The sequence below is a fragment of the Platalea leucorodia genome, assembly GCF_965183815.1.
Source record: "Platalea leucorodia genome assembly, chromosome: 6".
NCBI lineage: Eukaryota > Metazoa > Chordata > Aves > Pelecaniformes > Threskiornithidae > Platalea > Platalea leucorodia.
The window spans coordinates 36,912,197-36,934,093 of record NC_138828.1 but is presented as its reverse complement, the minus strand read 5'-3'; the positions used below and the strand labels follow the sequence as shown (position 1 = coordinate 36,934,093).

The window sequence follows — 21,897 nt, the reverse complement described above, 5'->3', positions numbered from 1 at the left end:
GCTACTGCCTTTTTATAATGGGATTACCACTTCCTTTCTCTCCTGGACAATGTGTTTTCTGAGGTACTGCCACTTGCCTGAAACTTCTAAATTGTGTAAAGAAGTTAAAACGAGTGCAAAGCTTGTGTGTTTTACCTGTGTGAAATAGCCCAAGCTAATAGGGTACCCTGCCCATGAGTGTGCTTTGAAAGCTGGCAGGTGAATCTCATCAAAACAAGCTTGCATGATGGGCCTTTAAATGGGACTGCCCTGGTTTTGGATGTTTTCTGTAGGAACCTTCTATTTGATTGTTTTTTGGGATCTTTGATTACAGGGCCTTTCTTGGCAGCTCTTCCTTAGACTTTGTAAATTAAAGTTACACTGGAAATATACAAGAGTAGGATTCTTAAAGTCACCTTAAATGACATCACATCAGTTTCTTCAGTTTAAACCGAATTATATGTGCTTCATCTGTCACAAATGGCTTGGCATGTGTTTGTTGTTTTTTACAAAAACAACACTGCAGGAGTTTCAGTAATTACAACTGCATTGTCAGATTGCGTCATGTGATCATTTTAAAGACTTTCTGGCACTTTGTCAATTCATGTTTTTACAGGTTTGCCTGTGGTGGCAGTGGAGGGGGACGAAGCTGTTCCTGTAATTGATTACTTTTTCTGTGTAAGATGGGTGGTCTGGTGGGATAAAATCACAGTAACCTTTACTGTGCTTTTTGAGAACTGAACAGAATTCATCAAAAACTGTAAAGTGTTTGTTGCTGGCATTTCCAAAGATACCTTTATCAATGACCCCATGTCCAGCAGTACCTTGAAGAAGTATGTGTGTAGTCCTGAAAGTCACAGCACTGAACAATTTGAAAAGGAATCTGGGTTTTCAGGCAGTGTCAGGTTGTTTTTCATCGGGAGACGAGAAGTACATGTAAAGCAAATGCTTGTGCAGTTTCAGCACTTTTCTTAGTAGTATAGTCTATAAAACCTAAAGACTAATAAAACCTGTTGATTTACTGTTTAGTTAAAAGCATGCTTTTCTAATTCTTGACTTGCTCAATTTTCCATCGCCAGTCAAATGAACAATATAAACATGGGAACCTTGAGGGCTTGCTTCTTGGTATTTATGCCCCAGCCCTGTTAGCTTTGCTGTGGGACCAGATACACTTTGTTTGCTGTTGTACCCGTTTAAGCTGTCATTTTCTGTTTGAAGACTTACAGGTGATGTTCCTTGACTGTTTTATAACAGAAACAAACAAACAAAAAATCAGTTTTCATGCTAGAAGCTGTAGTGATTTACAGTAGCAGTGGCCTTGCTGATAGTTCAGTTAAGAAAAATGTGTCTTCTGGTAGCAGTTTTGTTGTGATAAATAAGTATCACTTTTAATAATACCAGTTTTGATTCGCACGCTTCTGTTTCTGTAGTGTAATTTCAGTATATAACGTACCAGAAAGCCTTGGCTCATCTGCAGTGATGGACTAAAATTGGATTGCTGAGTGGGGTGGCAATCTGGTTGTGGGCCCCTCCCTGCAGCTGATATGGCTCAGCAGCTTGAGGAGCAGCTGCTGAACTGCTGTTTAGCCCCATGTATTAAAGAAAACCCACTTTGGTATCTGCTCAGTGTGCTAACTTGTAATTTGTAGTGGTCCAGCATCACTGCTGCAAGCAGCTGAGAGCTCTGTACAGTGGGGATGGGAAAATCCCTACAGCTATCCAAAAGTAACCAGGCTGTACTTGTTAACTGGAGCCCTTGAGCAACGTTACCATACAGGATTAACCAAGGTGTGAACTGCTACGGTCTGTACTAGATGTGAGCATCTGTGTGTGCATCATTGATGGTTTCCTCAGACTGTTCTTCTACCTGCTTGCTTGTGTCTCATATAACAATATTTCTTTAGGCAGAAATAAAGATACTGTTGAACTGTCATCAAAACTCTCAAACCATGATAAGCCTCGGTAAAGGGGCTTTTTGTTTTGGTCCTGCCTGCCTTAACCGTACTATTAGTCAGCTTCTAGAAAACTACTGTCCTTCAAGAAAGGGTGTTTAAGGACTTTGTGCTTCACTGAGGAGACTGTAAATTCCTGCAGAATGGCTAGCCTGCAGCTTGACTGAAAGCTGGATGTCGAGTTATAACATTAGCCTTAACTGGATAAGCTAGTGTGGCTGCAAAGCTGCTAGATCTGTCTTAGAGATTCTCCGTATGGACTGTGGGGGAACAGCATGTTAATTCTGCACCGTAAGTCTGCATAGCTGTAACTAGTGCACTACTCTGGCAAAAAAGGGACTTAACTCATTGAAATGGAGGTCCTACCCAGGGACTGCAACTCTGGGGTAAAACGTTCTAATCTGAGAAGTCTTCGTGCATGAGTTGTTGCCTGCCACACAGGGTGCTCACTTTGGAGAGTCATTTCTGTCACTGAGCAGCATTTTGCTGCAGCTGAGTTATGTGGTCACCTGCGGGAGAACTGACAGCTTGTTTGTTGCTTCCCTTGAGCTCTATATTTGCCTTCTAGAAAGGAAATAATGTCTTACGTTTTTGATCCATGATCTGTGCAGTTAATACAATCTATAAGCTGCCAGTTAGCACCACTGCGGAATTTCACTTGCTGCAGCATTTAATTCAGCTGTTTCATAAACATAGTTCATATACATGGGATTCTTCATACGTAAGCTGGTTGGTATCCATGATTGCCAGAAGACACAGTAACTCTTAAAGTGACAGTCTTTTAAAATCTCCAGTGATATTGCTTTTAGCCCTGAGGTTTACAAGAAATGCAATCCAACCTTTGAGATGCAACCTAGTACAAAAATGAACACTTGTATTTTAGTTCAAACTGTCCCTCTTGAGCCTGATACCTGATTTTTCTTCCTGTCCTCTAAGGCAGTGGTCTGCAAAGTGGAGTGTGCCAGATATTTCACTGGGGTGCAGGAAGAAAAGATATTTTGCATCATTAATAAAGAGGAAATAAACACTGTTTTAAAATTTCTATTATATTTATCTCAGCCTTTTTAAACTTCTATTTTTGTGTATGTTTATAATCTACATAATAGAATCATAGAATCATTAAGGTTGGAAAAGACCCTCAAGATCACGGAGTCCAACCATTAACCTATCACCGCCAAGTCCACCACTAAACCATGTCCCTAAGCACCATGTCTACCCATCTTTTAAATACCTCCAGGGATGGAGACTCAACCATTTCCCTGGGCAGCCTGGTCCAGTGCCTGACTACCCTTTCGGTGAAGAAGTTTTTCCTAATATCCAACCTAAACCTCCCCTGGCGCAGCTTGAGGCTGTTTCGTCTCATCCTGTCGCTTGTTACTAGGGAGAAGAGACCAACCTCGCTACAGCCTCCTTTCAGGTAGTTGTAGAGAGCAATAAGGTCTCTCCTGAGCCTCCAGGCTAAACAACCCCAGCTCCCTCAGCTGCTCCTCGTAAGACTTGTGCTCTAGACCCTTCACCAGCTTCCTTGCCTTTCTTTGGACACGCTCCAGCACCTGAGTGTCCCTCTTGTAGTGAGGGGCCCAAAACTGAACACAGTACTCGAGGTGCGGCCTCACCAGTGCCGAATAGTATGGTAGTGCATGTATATGGTTTATAAATATACATATATTGGGGTGCATGCTCAAAAATCTTTTTACTGATAGGGGTGCACAATCAAAGTTTGGAGACTGCTGCTCTAAGGCATTTGAAGCAATAAGAAGCACATTTGGGCACTAGAACCTTTCCAGGTTCACTGTGGACAACAAGCTAACGGTGTCAGGGCCTGGCATGCTGATGTAGGATTTTGAAGTGTATTAGTTTAATGAGGCTGGTTATATGGTGATGTTTTCCCTGGTCATAACAGAGGCTGTGTTCCTAGGCTGAGACCTTCCTGAGGCATTATTTCCCAGCTGAGGTCTCAGTTCTACTTATCTGTAACTTAGTCTCTCTGTCAGTTTGTCAGCTGGACCCTTTGTAAAAGAGTGAGAATGTAGTTTGGGTTGAGATAAGGTTGTTCTGCTTGAGCACTGACAGTTTCCTTCAGTGTTTATTAATATGAGGTCGTCTCCAAGATGAAGACCTATATCAGGAGATAGCATGTAAGGTACTTGCATTAGGTACATACAGAGTATACTAAATTTTTAAAACTAATAAAAAGCATTTCTTGAAAAAGAATGGTAAGCCTATTTTAGAACTTCTTCATGAGATAGAGTAGCAGACAGCCAGGCTGATTATAATACACCACTATTCAACTCTGTCGTGAATGTAAGTGAATCTTCCAGCTGTTGTTTGAGCAGGTGAATATAGTCTCACTTTACAGTGAAATGAACCAAAAAGTGGAACAGGGACATGAATAATATCATTTGTACATGGACTAAGAGTGAACAGTTTAAAATATTAAATCATGTTGTTTTCCCAGACAAATGAACAGAAATATGTTCTCTTACAGGTTTTGGAAGGAAGGATGTTGTAGAGCACTTGCTACAGACAGGAGCCAATGTTCATGCTCGTGACGACGGAGGGCTGATACCGCTTCACAACGCCTGTTCCTTTGGTCATGCTGAAGTGGTTAGTCTGTTACTGTGTCAAGGGGCAGACCCAAATGCTAGAGACAATTGGAACTACACTCCTTTGCATGAAGCTGCTATCAAGGGGAAGATAGATGTGTGTATTGGTAAGTGTCTGTCACTTCTCATATTGAAACTTTACCAGATATGTGTTTTGTGCAGTTGTAATTGGTAATGTGCTGCATTTGAGATGAAAGATACTGGTTGTTCTTAACAGCTAATTTCTTTTAAACTAGCAGGTAGGTATAGTGGTAGTCACTTAAGACTAACTTTTTCATGGTGTATAATGCAAGCTTTGCTGAACTTGCATCTGGAAAACTAACCTGGTCTGATCTGAATCTGAATTCTCTCAGTGCCAGGAGGCACACAAGGCGCGAACATCATTCTTCCACTTCGATCGGTCTGCGGCTGCGTGCTCTGGAGTCCCAAGGGCCACAGCGCAGTCTTCTGTTGGTTTTTTCCTCAAGACATGACCGATCCAGCTCCATCTCCTCCTCCTCGCTTCATTACTGATTTTCTCCATCTCCGAGTTGATGCTTGTCGTTTCTGCAACTTTTTATTTTTTTCTGGGAGGAGGTAGTTGGCCTCCTGCCCAACCCCCATGACTTGGAGGGCCAAAACTAACCTGGGGAGGTTGGGTAAAGTGTCCTCGTCTGTTAAATTGCAACATTCAAAATCTGAATATGGAAGTTTGTCTTGGTCGCTCTCAAGAAAACTAATTTCATTAGGTCTTTGCTTTTTGGGCTGCTCTATCTGTCATCTTAGTGGTTAGGAAGATGGTTAACCTTTAATTCTATATGGGAACGGGGAAACATCTTATTAGTCTTTTGGAGCTTTCAAATAGAAGTTACAGGACACCATTGTTCACAGTGGTTGTATATCTTCAGTGTGTGTGCTGTAGCCTGGAGCCAAAGCAATTTCAAATAAAATTGAACACTTCAATCATTTTAAATGTATCTAGAACATATAAAGAGCTTTTCAGTCAGGACGTCTTTAACTTTTATGGGTTTTCTCAGTGTACTTAGTATTACTTTTTTTTTTTCTAAATGGGAACTTCTATTTTTATTTTTTTTTTTACACTCAGATCAGTTCCTTGAACTCATTTATCAATTCTGGTTCTTCTCACATCTACTAACTTGAATAAAATGGTCTGTTCAACATTGTGTTTTTTATCAAATGTGGAAAGAAAAGCTTGATTTTTTTTAGGAACTGCAGTTAAGATTATGAACATGAGATTTGTTTTATATGTTATCAAGATAACAAGACACAATTTTCAGAATTTCAGTTAATGTCTATTTGCTTAAAGACTTACTACATAAAATTCCTGCAGAGAAAGCTACAAAACTCACAGGGCAAGTTCTTGCATTAGCTTTATTGCAATATTTATGTCATTACTTAAAAAAAACACCAAAGATTGAGGGGAAGAAAATTGGAGGAAACAGCAAAATATAAATTTTAATCTGTTTCTTCTCTTTAGAAGGAATATGATGGACTTCATTCATTTAATCTCTGTTGCGAGGTAAAACATATGGAGGATATTCTACAGAAGTTACTGAGTATAGTTGATTACGCAGCAGTACTGTGGGAAGAGATCCATTCATATAGTAGGTCTCAGTAACAGTCTGTTGTGACAATGGTGAATGGGAAAGTAAGTTTAATTCCAGTCAGTAACTGGGGTTTCGTATGTGACTTAAAGGAATTAATTACCTTGGTCTGTTCAGTGGTGGAGTCTGCCTGGCTTTGGGAACTGCTGACTGAAAATACAAATTAAATGGGAGAAGGCTGACAGTAAGAGAGAGGCTCCTTTATATCTGTAAAGGAGGACTGGGTTTGTTTGCTTTGGAAAAGATTTGTCTTGCTCAGTCTTCTAAAACCTTTTTATAAAGCAGGGGGGGTGCAGCCACACATCTTTGTAGTCATAGGTGACAGGATTAAAGATGGTTGCAAGAGGATTTTAGGATTTGGGGAGGCAGCGTGGGTAGTGTAGCTTTGGGTGGTTTGTCTAAAGACTCTGTGGCGCTCTTTGGAGGAGATTGGGCAGGTCAGATCAAGGCAGCAGATTATGTGGTACATCAATTTTGATGTACAATACTGACAGTAATTTGAGATTATTTAGATCTAATTTCCATAATCAAAGAACTGATGATACCTTTAAGGGTATACTCTAATTCAGCAAGAAGTCGTGAGCTTAGTGAAAGGAAGTACAAAATCAAATTTATGGCTTTTATTACACAGAACTTAATTCTGTGTTCCATGCACAGGTGAGATCTGTGACTCTAAATGTTAGGTGCTAGACTAATTCAGCACGTGATATTGGTCAAATCCCAAAGCTCTTCTGCTGCCCGCTGCAATTGTCAGCTTCCTTGGAAGCACTGAGCAGGGCTGCAGGACTAGATGCAGTTCTCCTTACAAAGCTACTTGCAGGCAGATTGGAGTCTGGGACTTTTTTATTTTATTTTAAACAAGCAAGCATGGTGCTGTTGTGCGCAGTTTAGTTACAGATATCCATGTATGTTGTACTTCAGTCAGATATTTGGTCTGTCAATGCAAGAGTTATTACTGAAGGCCATGTTACCAGTCACTAGATTGAATATGTACTGTAGTATGATGCTTCTTTGGGATTTAGTTGATTCCATAAAACTGCTAGGACATGAGTATAGACAAAGAGTGAGCTTGTTTGCAGTTTATATCTAGTGGGCAAGCATGTTTTGCTGTCTTTGGCAAGCTCCTGTTTCTTTTCAATTGTTTTATATATAATTTTTATATTAAGGTTTTCGACTTTTATCTCAAAGTCTTTTGAAGGAACACATTATACACAGGGATAATGGAACAATGATTGCTTAGGGCACGAATTCTGACTAGGAATACTTGAATAGCTTTCTGGAATATATTGTACAGTACTGTTATTTACACCTTAAGTGTGTTACAGTAGAAATGATGGAAGAAATTGGTGTGTTAAAAAAAAAAAATCCCATTCTTAGAGTGTTCCTTTTTAAACAAGCAAGGCATGCTTTTTAAAAAGCATTAATTGAAGAACAGTGTCTGGAAATCTTGGCATAACCAAGAATTTACTGCTGAACTTAGATATCTGTCTGAAAAGCAATAGACTGTGTCGGAATTAGTCATCTAGCCTCATTTTTGGCTACCTGTTCTTGGCATCTTCTTTCAAATGATGTAATGGGAGAGAATTTTCCAATTTATCTTCTCTCCTTCCCTTCTTCTGTGCCATACCAGTCTGCATCATATCTAGCATAGAACGCTGTTCTTTTTGGCCACTTCACAGGTCAAAAAGAGGCAAAATGATAATTGAACGGACTGTGGAGATGCAGCACACTTGTGAATAATGATTTTTCGGAGGAAAACTCAAAGCATTGAAGCAAAGTGGGAGGACCAGCAAAAGCTAGGTAGTGATTGCCCTACAACTATAGAGTGCTCTTGTGTCTAGCACTAGCCTTGGAATGGAGTGGGCATATTTATGTTACAAGTACTATGAGTGCTCAGCCGTACAGCTGAGTTTAGACTAATAGGTACAAACGCTGCCACTGGGAAGCTTGTGTGGAAGTAAGAAGTGTACGTGAACTGATGCAAACTCATCAGGCTATGCACAAACTTCTACTCCAGGAAGCTGTAAGACAGCAAATGACTGATATGATTTCTTGTTCTTCTGTTTTACTGGTTGCATATTACAATCATAGGACAGTGTAGGAACTTAAAGGGAGAGAACGCAAATGTGCTGAGTTTGGGAGGAGTACGGACTGTGGCTCTTCTAGGTGGCTGTTGCTTTTGTGTGCTGGGTCTGGAAATACAGGAGATCTAGGAGAATGGTAAGCAGTGCTCAGCTGGTTTGCTGACGATCTCTTATAATACATTTAGTCGCTGCAAATTTGTTTAGTTGCTAAGTAATTGAATCCATTTGAAAGCAATGTTTGCTATATGTAATCAATTTTTGGACCAAATGTATTGAAGCATTAAAACCAATTGTTAGATAGTGTCCTCCAGTATTTTATGGCTTCTAGGATTGCTTTATCTGTCAGGAAGATGCATTTTCAATGTCTGTGGACTGCTTCTAGAGCTAATGAAAAGTGGTTTTGTTCCTCAGTGTCACATTTGCTCATGGAATAACGAATGAATGGTGAACTCTGCAAAGTGTGTTTGGAGGAATGCTGCGATGTCAGGGTACTGACTGTTCTGCAGGTTGGGCTGGGGAGAAAGGATGATCTGTTTCTTCATCTGAAAGTCTATACTGCGGTCAGACCAAAGATCCATGTAGCTCACTTTTCTCTGACAATGACATGTAGCAGATGCTCAGAGATTGTGAATGGCTTGAGCGTATCCTTCTTTCTCATGGCAATCAGCAATTTACGAACTTGATAAAGCAGAGGCTGCATCTGGACTGTGTTACGTAGCCATTGGTATACAAAATTCTTGAATGACAGATCTAATCACTTCTTAAATGCTGCTATACTTTTGGTTTTGAAGGTGTTCTGTGGCAAGAGAATTTTACAATTTAATAGTCTTGCAGGAAGAGAACAACCCTTCCTTTTCTTTAAAACATTATTCTTGATGACTTTTATTGCAAGCCATTCAGGACTTCTGTGAGAAATAGTGAACGGTAATTTCTATTTGCACTTTGCATATCCTTTGTGATTTTATAGGCCTGTATCTTTTCTTCCCTCAAATGTCTCTTTTCCAAGCTGAAAAACTTAGTCTTCTGTCATGTTATCCTGTTGAATATTCTGTTGTTGTTTGTTTTGGTTTTTTTTAAGGGTGAGGGGTTGGTATGAGGGGTACAGACATCAAAATTGGGTGTAGTAGATTATAGAATAACTTAATGTTCTTTCTGTTTTGGTTTTCTGGTTGCTGACCACTGAACGGGAGTACCTCCAAAGTATTTCCTGAGTGGTAACAGCTCCTTTAAAACTGTGTGTTTGTGCAACACACAGGGGTTTTTTGTTAAAAAAAAAAAAAATTAGGCTAAAAATAATCTTACAGAAGCTGTGCTTATGCAGTCTGTCTGGGCTTGCTTTGCCCTCCACTGTGTTTGTTTCTGCAGAGGCTGTAGTTGTTCCTGCAGAAATTTTTTTTTTTTGGTGGATCTCCAGTTAAGTGTTGTGAGAACTGTAGGACTGGTAGCCTAAAAATGATCTCAGGTGTCATACACCTGCCTAGTTTTTAAGGGCATCCTTCACAAATATGCAAGCCGTGAGCATCTTCTATGGTGATGCCATGATTTATGGATCTGAACATACAAGGTACTTCAGTAATATTAGGGAAATAAAAAATTCTAGGTACTGAAAGCTCCCTTCAACACTGTACAAAACTGTAAAAGTTTTTAAAAATTACTTTTAGTCCATGCAATGGTAAGGATCCATCAGGAATTACTTAGTATGACATTAGACCAATGTTTTTACTGGCTTCTTCTGGGCTAGTTATAAAATTTCCTGCAAAGATCCTGTCCCAGTGCTATGAAGCGATCTCTAATGGTAGTGTCAAGGTGCATTTGTCTCTCTTTTTCACCGGAGAACTTCTGTGGAAGTTGATTCCCCCCGCCCCCCTTACCCTTTTTGCACTTGAAAGATATAGCAAGCAAACAAACTAAAGCTTTAGCTAGCAGCTTTTCCAACATACAGGTCCTGCCCTTAGCATAGGGATCACTGTTATTTAAATGTCTCTTTTTGTTAACATGTCAAAACATTGCTCAGCCTGCTGTGCTTCCTCAGGACTGGGGCAGGAGAAAAATTCATTAGCTATTGCCTATCTTCAGGCTGAAATATGTGGAGGGAATATGACTTGACCCCTTCCTGCAGGGCAGATAAACCTTCTGTCAGGATTAAAAAAAAAAAAAAAATCTACGAAAGGTAGTTTATGGGTTGAACTAGTGCACAGTAAACCTTAAAGGAATTGTACAAATGGTAATTTGCCCAATCATTGAACTGCTCGTCTGTTTGGTCACCTTGCAAAGAAGGCATATACAACAAATAGTGTAATTATTACAATTTACGATATTTTTGTCCCTTGAGATTTTAGAATGCTCAAAGCATTTTGCCTTCCAAGCAGAGGAACCATATTGCTCTAAAAGTTACAGCTGTGTCTGATTTTGCTACCTGAAAAATGAAGGGAAAAAAAAAAACCACAGGAAGTGCTATCAAAGAGCAAAATGGTGCAGTAGGCAGTGCTTTTTGGGGGTTGGGAGTGGGGTGGGGGTGAGGTGAGGGGGAGCAGCTTTAGCATCTTAACTGAAAAATGATTACAATGATTGTAGATTTAGCTGCTGGATTGACAGAAGCCTCTAAGAAGACTAGTAGCTTCTTAATAAGTATTAGAGGGGGATATTGGTAATTGAGGTACATTGGGAGCTGGTTATGCATGTTGTTTGTTGGAGAGAGATACTGAATTCCCAAAAACACTCTTGGAGAACTGGTGTTCTAGAAGGAAGCTTAGGTTCAAAGAGGCATCCCAGGAATCTGATATTCAGAGGCTTGAAAAATCATTGGAAAATGCCATCAAGTGAGTACTTCAAAATACTTTGTGTAAACTGTTTAACTATTGCTGATGTTTATATCAGAAGATTCTTGAATATTGTTAATATTCCTGCTTTGACTTCTGGACTACAGAGTTGGAGCACTACTGCTACTGACTACTCAGTGTGCAATGGGAAGACAGTGACTTGTATTTGAACTTTTTTAAGCTGCAGGACAGTCCTCGTGTATCAAAAATGAGTTTTCTTCCATTAGGATGACATGAATTAATCTCTACAGTGGGAGAGCTATCCTGTCTGTTTGTTGCATTAACATTGACATACAGAGCAAAGGTACCTTGTGATTTGATATGCTTCCAAACAGTCCTGGTTAACAGCATCTATCTATTATCTGTCTAGATATGCAAAATAAAAATCCTGGCTATTCTTAATAATATTTATTACTTCCTGTTCAAAGCCAAATTTGTTGTTGTGGAAGCAGACTCATCAGACTATTCAGGTTATGAATTCTTTTAGTCTGTTTCTGCTCTGTGATAGCATGTGTGTGGAACCCTGCTTCTTTGAGTAGCAAATGGCTTTAAATCCTGTGCATACACAGTGGCTCAAAGACCTAATATGCTTAAGTCTACTCATACTGTTTCTTCATGGGGTCTTTCTCAAATGGAGCTTGCATGATAGCATCCATAGGACAAAAATTCCGTGTTTTAGGATGAGTGGAAGAATGCTTTTGCTTTCTTACTGGACTTCTTGTTCATGGTTTAAAATAGTTTCGTGTCCTCTAACCACTTGTTTAAGCTGTGTCAGCTTCTAAACATTAATATTCGTCACAGAAATGAGAGCTGCCTGGGCTGAATCTTAGTACATTTCCTGCTGTATGAGCCTGTAGTCCAGACTTCCCTTATTGAAAGGGACCTGAGAATAAGGCCGCCTTCTCTGTCAGCTGGCGAGGGTGGAGGAACCCATGATTGAAATCATACATTGGTAATTTGGAGGCATTGTAATGCTGTTGTCATAGTAACAATGGACTGGAGTGTGAGACAACAGGGCTTTTGTCAAAAGTGACTACAGAAAATGGTTTGGGACACTACCGTGGCATACACACCTGCAGTGCTCCCTGGTGGACTTCGGCAGGAGGACAGGAGGGACGCTGATCAGTTCCTGTACGTGAAGGATACCTCTTCAGTACGGGACATCGATGTGCAGGCAGGTCTGCTAATGTAGCGCAGTCTACAGGAGTTCCTGTTGTGGAAAAAGCTGCCAAAATGAGATGGGGTTGTTTGCTGTAAAGGCTCCAGGGGATCTTTTCTGCTGGCATTTTGCATCTATGCACATGTAACTGTGATAGATGCTTTATGAAGAAAATCTCTGTGAGCAGTGTCGGTCACCCATGTGTGTCTGGCAAAGGTCTCGGAGTGCCAGGAGCCTTGAAATGAGTGGATCATTGACGCGAGGTGGAAGTGCCCTACCACAACATTTTTGTGACAGTACCAAGCATTGAGCTGGATTAATCCTGAGGTTAGACCCTCTTCAGAAACAAAATCAACAGTAAACTTGATAGCAGAGAGGATGATGCTTTGTACAAATTGGGTGAAAATGAGCCTTAACTTCAGGTGAGGAAGACTTGTCTGCAGGGTTATGCCAACAAAATGACTTTTTGTTTTCATATCTGGAACTAGTTGTGCTGAAGGCCTGTAAAACCTGTCACGTTACTGTGTTGGTTACAGTCCTTAAGGCTATTGTTTATATTACGGTATTTGTATTGCTAAAAGTTGATTGAAATTCAACCTCATGAAAATAAGTTGAGAAGGATTGCCTTGTCTGGGGTTTCATACACTGTGTACATTTTGGGAGCTGTCTGTCTTTCTGTTAGGTTTGAACTGTGTTGACAGTTAATATGTTACAACCTATCTGTGGGTTTTAGACTTCCTCCCAGTTCTATTTCTTCTTTCCTAAAATTCAGGTATCAAGAAAACTAGTCCTTTTGCCTTGTTTGGCTGCTTGGCACAGGAGAATCTGTGGAGGACAAGAGAAGTAATTTATTTTATGATGTTTCTTTACAAGTGTTGATTAAATCAGAATCTGGTTACTTGCAGCAAAGGAGGTGGTGCGATAATATGTAAAATGCTATTGGAAAATTTGCTGTAGGGCATTTATGGGAAGTAAGGTCTTCAAAAGTACTGATGTTAACTATTAGCAAATTGAGAGGGAGGGGAAGAGGAAGTTGCATATTATCCAGAACAGACTAATGGAACGGATACTGCTCTTGCAGACACTGAAACTGCTTTCAGGTGTCCGATACCAGTTTACAGTGGCTTTCTAAATATATTGCAGAAATACTTAATCTTATGGGACTATGCTTCCGATTACTGTAGCAATATCTGCTTTTAGCTTCTTGGAGGAACCATGTGGTCTTAATGCAGTTTATATGTGGTTTAAAAACAATGTCTGGATATATGTGTAGCTGTTAAGGCATAAATGAGTGGGGCCAATTCTAGCAGAGTTCTCAGATGTTTTCTTACTCTAATGGAAAACATTGATTAAAGTATTACTGCAGGATATAAAGGTCTTGCTTGTAAAAATGTGCAGGCAATTAAATATTTGTTATATAGTGAACAAAGAAAGGTGTCTCTTTTTAATGATTGGTCTTTCTGCAATGTAAAGCAAGTGTACAAAATGAACTATGGGTGACTGAAGCTTACCGAAAATACTGAGCACTTGCCTCTTGTTCTATGTGGTCCTCGCTTCAGTCTTTCATACAGCTAGGACTCATGATGAAGACAGATTCCTATATTCCAGTAATTCATTGTTTTTCCATGTTTATACAAATGCACCGTGCTTCTTGGACAAAGCTATTCCTTTCTAGGAAAGGCTGAAGTGTCTGATGTGAGTCCTGCTGTTCATGCTGCTGTGTGTAGTCTTCATGTTCTGCCGCTGTCTTGTCCAAGCAAGCAGTACTGAGTAATGCCTTGGTTAGGCATTGCGCTCTTGACCTAGCTGTGGTATTGGATACTGAGCTTACATGACCAGGGAGCCCAGAGGTTGAACTGGCTGCAACAATTTGGTTTTATTTTCTTGTTTGGGGTGATAAAAGGATGGCGCAGGACACAGGTGTGACCCACGAGAGGAACCTACTGAGACTGATCTGATATGCATCCTTCCCTAGCGTGAAACCCACAACAAAGATGTCTTACCTGACAGACTGGGACTTTAGCAGTGTAGAATATTTGCTTGTCAAGGACCTAATGCTAAATAGGATAAGACTTGAACTGCTCTGTATCAACAGGGCATGGCAGTGAGCAGTTCTGGAACTGCAGAAAAATGGATATAGCTCTGTCCTTCAAGAATAGAAAGCAATGTGACTGTTCTACATAATAATGTGATTTAAGATAGTGGCTGGGGAAAGTTTCCAAGACTGATACATGTAGTACTGCTAGCTAGTGAGTTGTTGGTAGAGTTCTCTGTCTGCTTGAACTTAATGTATTCTTAGCTTCCTGATGTTTTCTTCAGAAACAGGATTTTTGAGAATACCCGTGTCTTCTGGCCAACCTGTAGCTTTAGCCACAATTTCACGGACTGATCAGCTTGGCATCCCCAAGATTTCATGTACTTCTTGTATTTCTCAAATATTTGGTAACTGTGCTGTGGACTAATGATGCGTTTACAAAATCGGCAAAAGGTTCAAGTTTTATGCAAAATATGCAAAAGTTCCTCGGCATGTTGGGGCTTCTTTAATCTTAAGAGTTTCAGCTCTTAATCACATCAAAATGTTACTGTGTGTGTTCCATAAGGTGTGTGACTAAGATACCATCCCAAAGTCATATACTGTTGAAAGCTGGTAGGCACTGAGGTTCACCTCTGGAAAAGGAGACTGGAATTGGTCTTTGGTTTCTCTTAACTCTCCTCAATTCTTTTTCCTTTTAGGATGCTACTTGTTGACCTGATTTGCCTCAGCGGCTGCTTTTGCTTTTCAAGGACACTGAAAGCATGCCTCTTAATCTGTCAAGTGGGATGTCAGGATTACAGCTGACATTTATTTGAATAAAACTTGAAATAGAAAGGTGAATTTGTTCAGAGAAAAGTGAAATTGGGACCAAGCAATGAAGACTTATCCTTAAAGCAGCTTTCAGCGTGGGATATAGATGAAAACATAAATTGCTAAGACAGTAGGGCAGCAGTTAAGATTTCTAGGTGTTCGCTAAATAGTATACTAAACCAAATGCTTAGAAACTAAGTAGCTGCAGAATTGTTGCTTGCAAGGAAAAGGGGTGTGACTTAGCTGCGGTATAGTCAGGCCTCAACCCGTACCATTTACAAATGGGCTAAATGTTTTTTTTTTTTTTTAAAGCTCTTTGGGTTAAAGGGTCTTCTATTCTATTTTGCACACTAACATATGTGTTCCAGATGACTACTTGAATGCACTTAGGTGTGATTCTTAAGCCTCTGTGTGAAGTGGGCACAAACTGAAACATGGGAGGTTCCCTCTGAACATCAGGATACACTTTTTTACTGTGAGAGTGACCAATCACCAGCACAGGTTGCCCAGAGAGGTTGTGGAGTCTCCTACCTTGAAGATATTGAAAAGCCATCTGGACACAGTGCTGGGCAACCGGCTGTAGGTGGCCCTAGGGAGGTTGTTCCAGATGATCTACAGAGGTCCATTCAACCTCAACCATTCTGTGATTCTGTGAAAAAGGAGTGCATGTGCATGGCTGCAAATAAATGGGGTTAAATAAAGGCTTAGCGTACTGTCTTTTATTGCTTGTTAGCTCAAAGAAAGATGATTTGGTTTTTTGTAACTTACGTGAAGCTTCTAGAGTTCTTACATTTTGCAGGTTCATTGTGGAAGCCCCAAAGCTTCCTTTACACTACACAGCTTTTGGTGCAGATTGTGTTCTTGCGGGGAGTGTTCTGGAATGATGGAGCCATCTCTTGCATGATGCTAATAAACCCCAACAAACAAAAAACTGCAGTGACACTAAGGTTTTGAGGTTGCTCTCTAGAAGACTGCATTCTACATAACCTGCATATACTTTTGTTTTCTCACTGTTAGCTGAAATGGAAAATTTTAACTTGAAAAGTATTTAATCCAAAAAAGGAAACGGGAGTATTTACTTCATCAAGTCCAGGCAAGATCAAGGCTTTGAATAGCTGTTCATGTAGGCCGAGCAATCTACCACCTCTGGCTCTTTCTCTGAGGGCAGAGGGATATTATCAGCCTGCTGGGCTGCCTACAGCTTCTGGAACTTTCTGTTTATTCTCTCTCCCTGCATGCATTTAATCACTGGTAGGCAGAACTGGCATACTAGGGAGCGATTTTGTAGTGCTTCCTACATACAGAAAACTAATCATGGTTAAGATGCAGCTACTAATGGGGGAAACAGTTGCGGGGAGTCACTGAGGGAGGAGGGAGCCTTTTGTGAAGGTATCTTCTTGTCCTGGAAGAGCTCTGACCTTTGCAATGATGCCGGTAGTTTTGGTGTTGGTTGTCTGGTTCAGATATTTTTCCCTTACCTTACTTTGATTAGATAAATCAGATCTCTGGAACATCTAGTGCAAACTTAATTCTAGAATACATTGAAGTATTTTGTAGTGCATTGGGAAGTGACGTTTATGGTATGTATATATAGACCAGGAGTCAGGCTACCTTGCTAAGAGGTTGAAACTTCAGTGATCAAAATCTAAAAGTACTTCAGAGGCAAACAATGAAAAGGCTGAGACAAGAGTCTTTCTAAAAAATTAGAGCTTGCATGAAAATAGGATAAAATCCTTTTTAAGTCATGCTTCGTAATATTCTTTTTGTCTAGATTCTTCTTCTCCCCTCAAAACAAGCAAAGAAAACGTTGGTACTGGGAGACCTTGTTCATGCTGCTTATTTGATGATTTCTTACTGCTGCCTTGAAGCCTGTTTCTGTGAATTGTTCACCTACGCTGAAGGAAAGTCTGACCTCTAAGCATCACTGGCATTTCATGTTTTACTGTGCCTCTGCTCAATTCGGTAGTTGCATCCTGTTGTTGTAGGAACTGGTACAGTTCCTGCAGTGTATGGATGCGTGAGAACCTGCCTTTCAAAGAGCAGATCTGTGTCAAGAAAGTGAGATGTTTGATATGGCTATCCTCTGTCCCTGATGGACTAAATGGTCATTTTGGCTGTAAAGCAAGAAGTACCTCTCCTAGGAGCCATATTGCAAGCTGTCCACATGTATAGTCTCCTAGTGTATATTGATGCCTTCGGCAGTTGCTATTATTGGTTATCTAATGACAAGGTAATAGAAACATGCAAGCATGTGCTATGATTTTGTCTAGATTACATCACATTTGGCCAAAGTACCATTTCTTTACTAGAGGTAGCTTTCTTTTGCTTCAAAATAATCATTTAAGGCCATGTGTCCATATAAATTTTAAAACTCTATCTCTAGGAGATGGCCTGCAGGATTACAATCACAGGAAGGTTTGGATTGGAAGGGACCTTTAAAAATCATGTAGTCTAACTCCCCTGCCATGGTCATGGATAGGTTTCACTAGATCAGGTTGGTCAAAGCCCTCTGCAACCTGAACTTGAACGCTTCCAATGATGGGAATCCACAACTTCTCTGGGCAACCTATTCCAGCCTCACAAAAGTTCAGGTAGATGACATCTATAGCTTTTCCTTTGACTGGTGCAATCACTCCATTGTAGAAGGCTACCAAATTAGTCAGGCATGGTCCTTTTAGCCCTTTTTAAAAATGGATGTGATGTTTCCCTTTTCCAGTCACTGGGGATTTGCCTGACTGCCATGACTCTTCAAATATGATTGAGAATGGCTTGGCAACTACATCAGCCAATTCCCTCAGGACCTTGGAATACGTCTCACTGGGTCCTATGGACTTATTTATGTTCATGTTCCTCAGGTGGTCTTGAACTTGATCTTCACTTACAATGCGAGGGACTTCACAGTCCCTGCCTTGAGGTTCAGGGGCTTGAGAGATGTAAGAAGAGACATTACCATTGAAAACTGAGGCAAAAAAATTGTTGAGTACCTCAGTCTTCTCCATATCGGTTGTCACTAGTTTTCACGTCTTATTTATCAAGGGGGGTATGTTTTCTTTAATCTTCCTTTTCTAGCCAATGTTCCTGTAGAAACCCTTATTATTTGCATCCTGTGCCAAATTCAGCTCCAACTGTTCCTTGGCTTTCCTGATCTTGTCCCGCGGCAGCATCCCTATATTCTTCCCAGAACATGCGTCCCTGGTTCCACTGCCTGTGCATTTCCTTCTTACACTCTAGTTTGACCAGGAGATCCTTAGTTAGCCGTGTTTGTCTCCTGCCTTCCTTGCCTGATTTCTTACACGTGGGAATCTAGAGCTCTTGTGCTTTAAGAAAAATGTCCGTAAAGAGCTGCCAGCTCTGTTCAGCTCCTTTGTCCCTGAGGGCAGTTTCCCAGGGGGTCCCATCTATTAATTCCTTAAACAACTGAAAGTTTGCTCTCCTGAAATTCAGAGTCCTGACTCTATTCTTCACCTGGCCCATATCCCTCAAGGTTGTGAATTCCACCAGGGCATGACCACTGCATCTCAGGCTGCCACCAGTCTTGACATCCATAATTAGTTCATCTGTGTTGGTAGGCAACAGGTCTAGTAATGCTTCTCTGGTTGCGCTATCACCCAGATTAAAAAATTATCCTCAATGCACTCCAAGAGTCTCCTGGACTGCTTAGAGCTTGCTGTGCCGCTTTTCCAGCAGATGTCAGGGTGGTTGAAGTCCCCTAGCAGGATCAGAGCCTGTGAGTGTGATGCCTCCTGTAGCTGAAGTAAGAATTCTTCATCAACAAGCTCTCCTTGGTCGGGACACCTGTAATAAGCACCAACCATGAGGCTTCCTTTGTTGGCTTGGCCCCTAATTTTTACCTGTAAGCTCTCAACTTGCTCATTGCTGTTTTTCCAAGGTAGCTCTGTGGAGTCAGTCAATTTTTTTTTACATAGAGGGCAACTGCCTGCTCCTCCTTCCTTGCTCGCCCTTCTGAACAGTTTCTAGCCATCGATTGAAGCACTCCAGTTGTGTGATCCTTCCCACCATGTTTTAGTGATAGTGATTAGATTGTAGCTTTCTAGCTTCACAGTGGCTTCCAACTCCTCCTGTTTACTACCCATGCTGTGTGCATTCGTATAGAGGCACTTCAGCTGGGTCATCAACTGTGTCACATTTTTAGAGGAACATGCCCTAATTCCTTTGAGGCATTTCACAGGTGTTTCCCTCTTGGTTCCTAATATATCAGCAGTCCCTGGCTTTTTTCTGCTGCTCAAAACTCTGTCACTTTCCCCCACTACTTGTCTGCTGCTTTCTCCTGCTGTCAAAACTCTCATTTCTGTCTATGCTGTTGGAGAGACTGTTCTAGTTCCCTTTACAATTTTTTTGTTTCAGCATAGTGGGGCCTAGTGTTGCTTTTGTCAGCTTCTGTTCATCCACTTCATACTACTGCCGCCAGCATATTTGTCTCTTGCTCTGTCTGGCCCCAACAAAGAACAAAACCAACATGCTGGTTCATTGGGAATAAAACTGTTGTCGGGGTAATGGGAAACTGGGGTGCACTGAACAAAGGAAGTAGGGAAGGCAAAATGATGGGAAGTGCTTGGAGCCGACATTGACTCACCAGGACTTTGGTTGGTAATGTTAGACACACTCTTAACTAGAACAACAAAACGATCCTTTTCAACTCCTGTCACTGGCACGTGTCCCTGTATTGTCCTTTCTTGTGCCAACCAGAGCGTGTCGTGACATTGCATGATGAACTGGACTGGGCAAGTGATCACTCTTCTAATCTGCCTTGTTGCCTGACCAAACGTTTTCTGCTGCCCAAAACTGGGTGGGCAGCATAGGGGTGGGGATGGCGATTCTGTCAGCCTGGTCTAGGTGAAACTGCAGCCTGTGATGGTGCTGTTTTGTAGGGGGGCAGCTTTACAATTCTTCGTGGTCCTTCGACAATTTTTTTTTTTTTTTTTTGTAATTGGGAGGGTGGATAAAGGCTGCATGCTCTCCTGCTCGCTGCCTTGAAGTGTTGTCTGTTCTCATCCTACTAGAGATGTTCCTGATTCCCCTGGGGCTTGGTGTTTGGGCCCTCCCTTCTCTCCTTCAAGCACTGTTCTGCATGGCCCCTTTGTCCCAGGGGTGTTGAGACTAGCTGGACATAATTTCTCAGCTTAGCGAGGTCCTTAGCCTTTGCCTCAGAAGAAGCATCTGTCGGCCTGGAAGAGTCCACTCCAGTCTGCCATCTGGGCAATAAAACCCTACAAAGCAGCTGCAGTAATGCAAGTCTTTGAAGTCTTCAGCAGTTAAATGTTTGCAGACACCTTTGTTGCTGGAGATCCCGTCTTCTGCAACTCTTCCTTACTTGTCCTACCTGCACCCATGGGGACTTCTACTGTGTTTCTCCCTGAATTCCCATAGGGATTTAATTGCTCACCCTGCCTTTATTCTTCCTTTTTGCTTCTTCTGCATGCACTTTCATGTTTGTCTGTCTCTCTTCTACCAAATGCATTCCTGTCCTCCTGTCCCTGAACTACCACCTGGTTATCATCTCTTCTTACCAATAAACCACTTGCAATGCTCCCAAATATGTCTGTTTATCACCTATACCCTGCCCTGACTCCGAACTAAATCCTTCAGTGTGCTTAGCCTCTCTGCTCCATAATCCTCTCTTCATTCAGCTTTGATGGCCTTCACTATGGAGGGGCAGTCAAGAGCACAGGACCTGTTCCTCTCCTTTTTTTCAACTCCTCTTAGCTGAGCTGGCAGTGGTGTTTGAGGCCATGGATGTCATCAGGTCAAGTAGTGATACTCAAACCTGTGCAGCCTCTGTAGTGGTACTGCCTCTCATGTTTTCACCTTTTAATTCTGATGGCTGATGAAGATAGCCTTTTTCTTAATCATGCAGCCAAGACTGGGATTGCTCACAGAGGTGGAAGTTAATCAGTGATACAGTTGTGGTTAACGTTATTAGCTGTATCTCATATATTCAACTTTATGAAGCTAAGAGTAGGGTGCTACAACTTTTGTTATATGGGGTCATTTAGCAGAAAGGCTTAAGTATCTGGTAACTTGCCAAAATGGGATTATTAGATCTGAATCACAGAAGTGTGATTTCTAGGCAAGATATTGTTGTTCTTATAACATGAGAAAATCTTCAAAGCCTCAGTGGTTTGATTTACATGTAGAAATAGTTAGGGGAGAAGATGCATTTAGCATTGGCTGAAAAAAATTAATAGTTTGGATTCCAGTGTGTTGTCTAGATGTTTTCAGAATGTGGAGGTAAATGAGCACATTATGTTTCTTGTCAAATATAACTTGGAAACATGTCCTGCATGGGACTAGTACTGAGGTGTGCGTGTTCCTGGGACCTAAGGTCAGTGAGAGACTGATAGCTTTAAAGGTATCCTTTAGAGAGATGGAAGATAGTTCGTATGTTGTGAGTCACAAGGAGGGCTTTCTCTTAGGCTGTTTTCTCTGTACCTTGATACTTTGGAAAGGACCTTTGGAGATCATCTGCAGAAGGTGAAGTTGAAAAAGGGGAAGAAAGAGTATATACTAAAGCTAGGGTAGCTGGGAGGGACTGTGAGCACAAGGCAGTGGGACACAGCAGTAAAAGAACTGGTGGGGAGAGAAGAGGCAGTGGTAGAGCTGTGAGGAACTGAAGACTCTGGAAATGTAATTAAAAGCAGTAGGCAGCTTTAAGTACAGATATTTCTGGAAGGTCTGCCTGTTGTTTTTGCATTTTTTCACTCACCAGTCAAAGGCGTAGATGTATCCTTTTTTTGTACTTACGTGCATCCAATTCGAAACCAAATGTGAACTTTTCCATCAGCATTCCTGTAAGTATACTCGGGAAGCTTGTGGATGTTGGGCCTAGAC

The 21,897-nt window shown here is 41.2% G+C and overlaps 1 protein-coding gene across 2 annotated transcripts in view; it reads left to right on the top strand.

Moving 5' to 3' along the window:
* Window positions 1-21,897, top strand: part of TNKS (tankyrase) — a 145,771-nt gene that overhangs the window by 7,536 nt on the left and 116,338 nt on the right. For both annotated transcript variants that reach the window (XM_082316288.1, XM_082316287.1), the window contains exon 2: window positions 4,420-4,644. In XM_082316288.1, coding sequence (XP_082172414.1) covers window positions 4,420-4,644 — 225 coding nt within the window. The remainder of the gene's footprint in view (window positions 1-4,419; window positions 4,645-21,897) is intronic.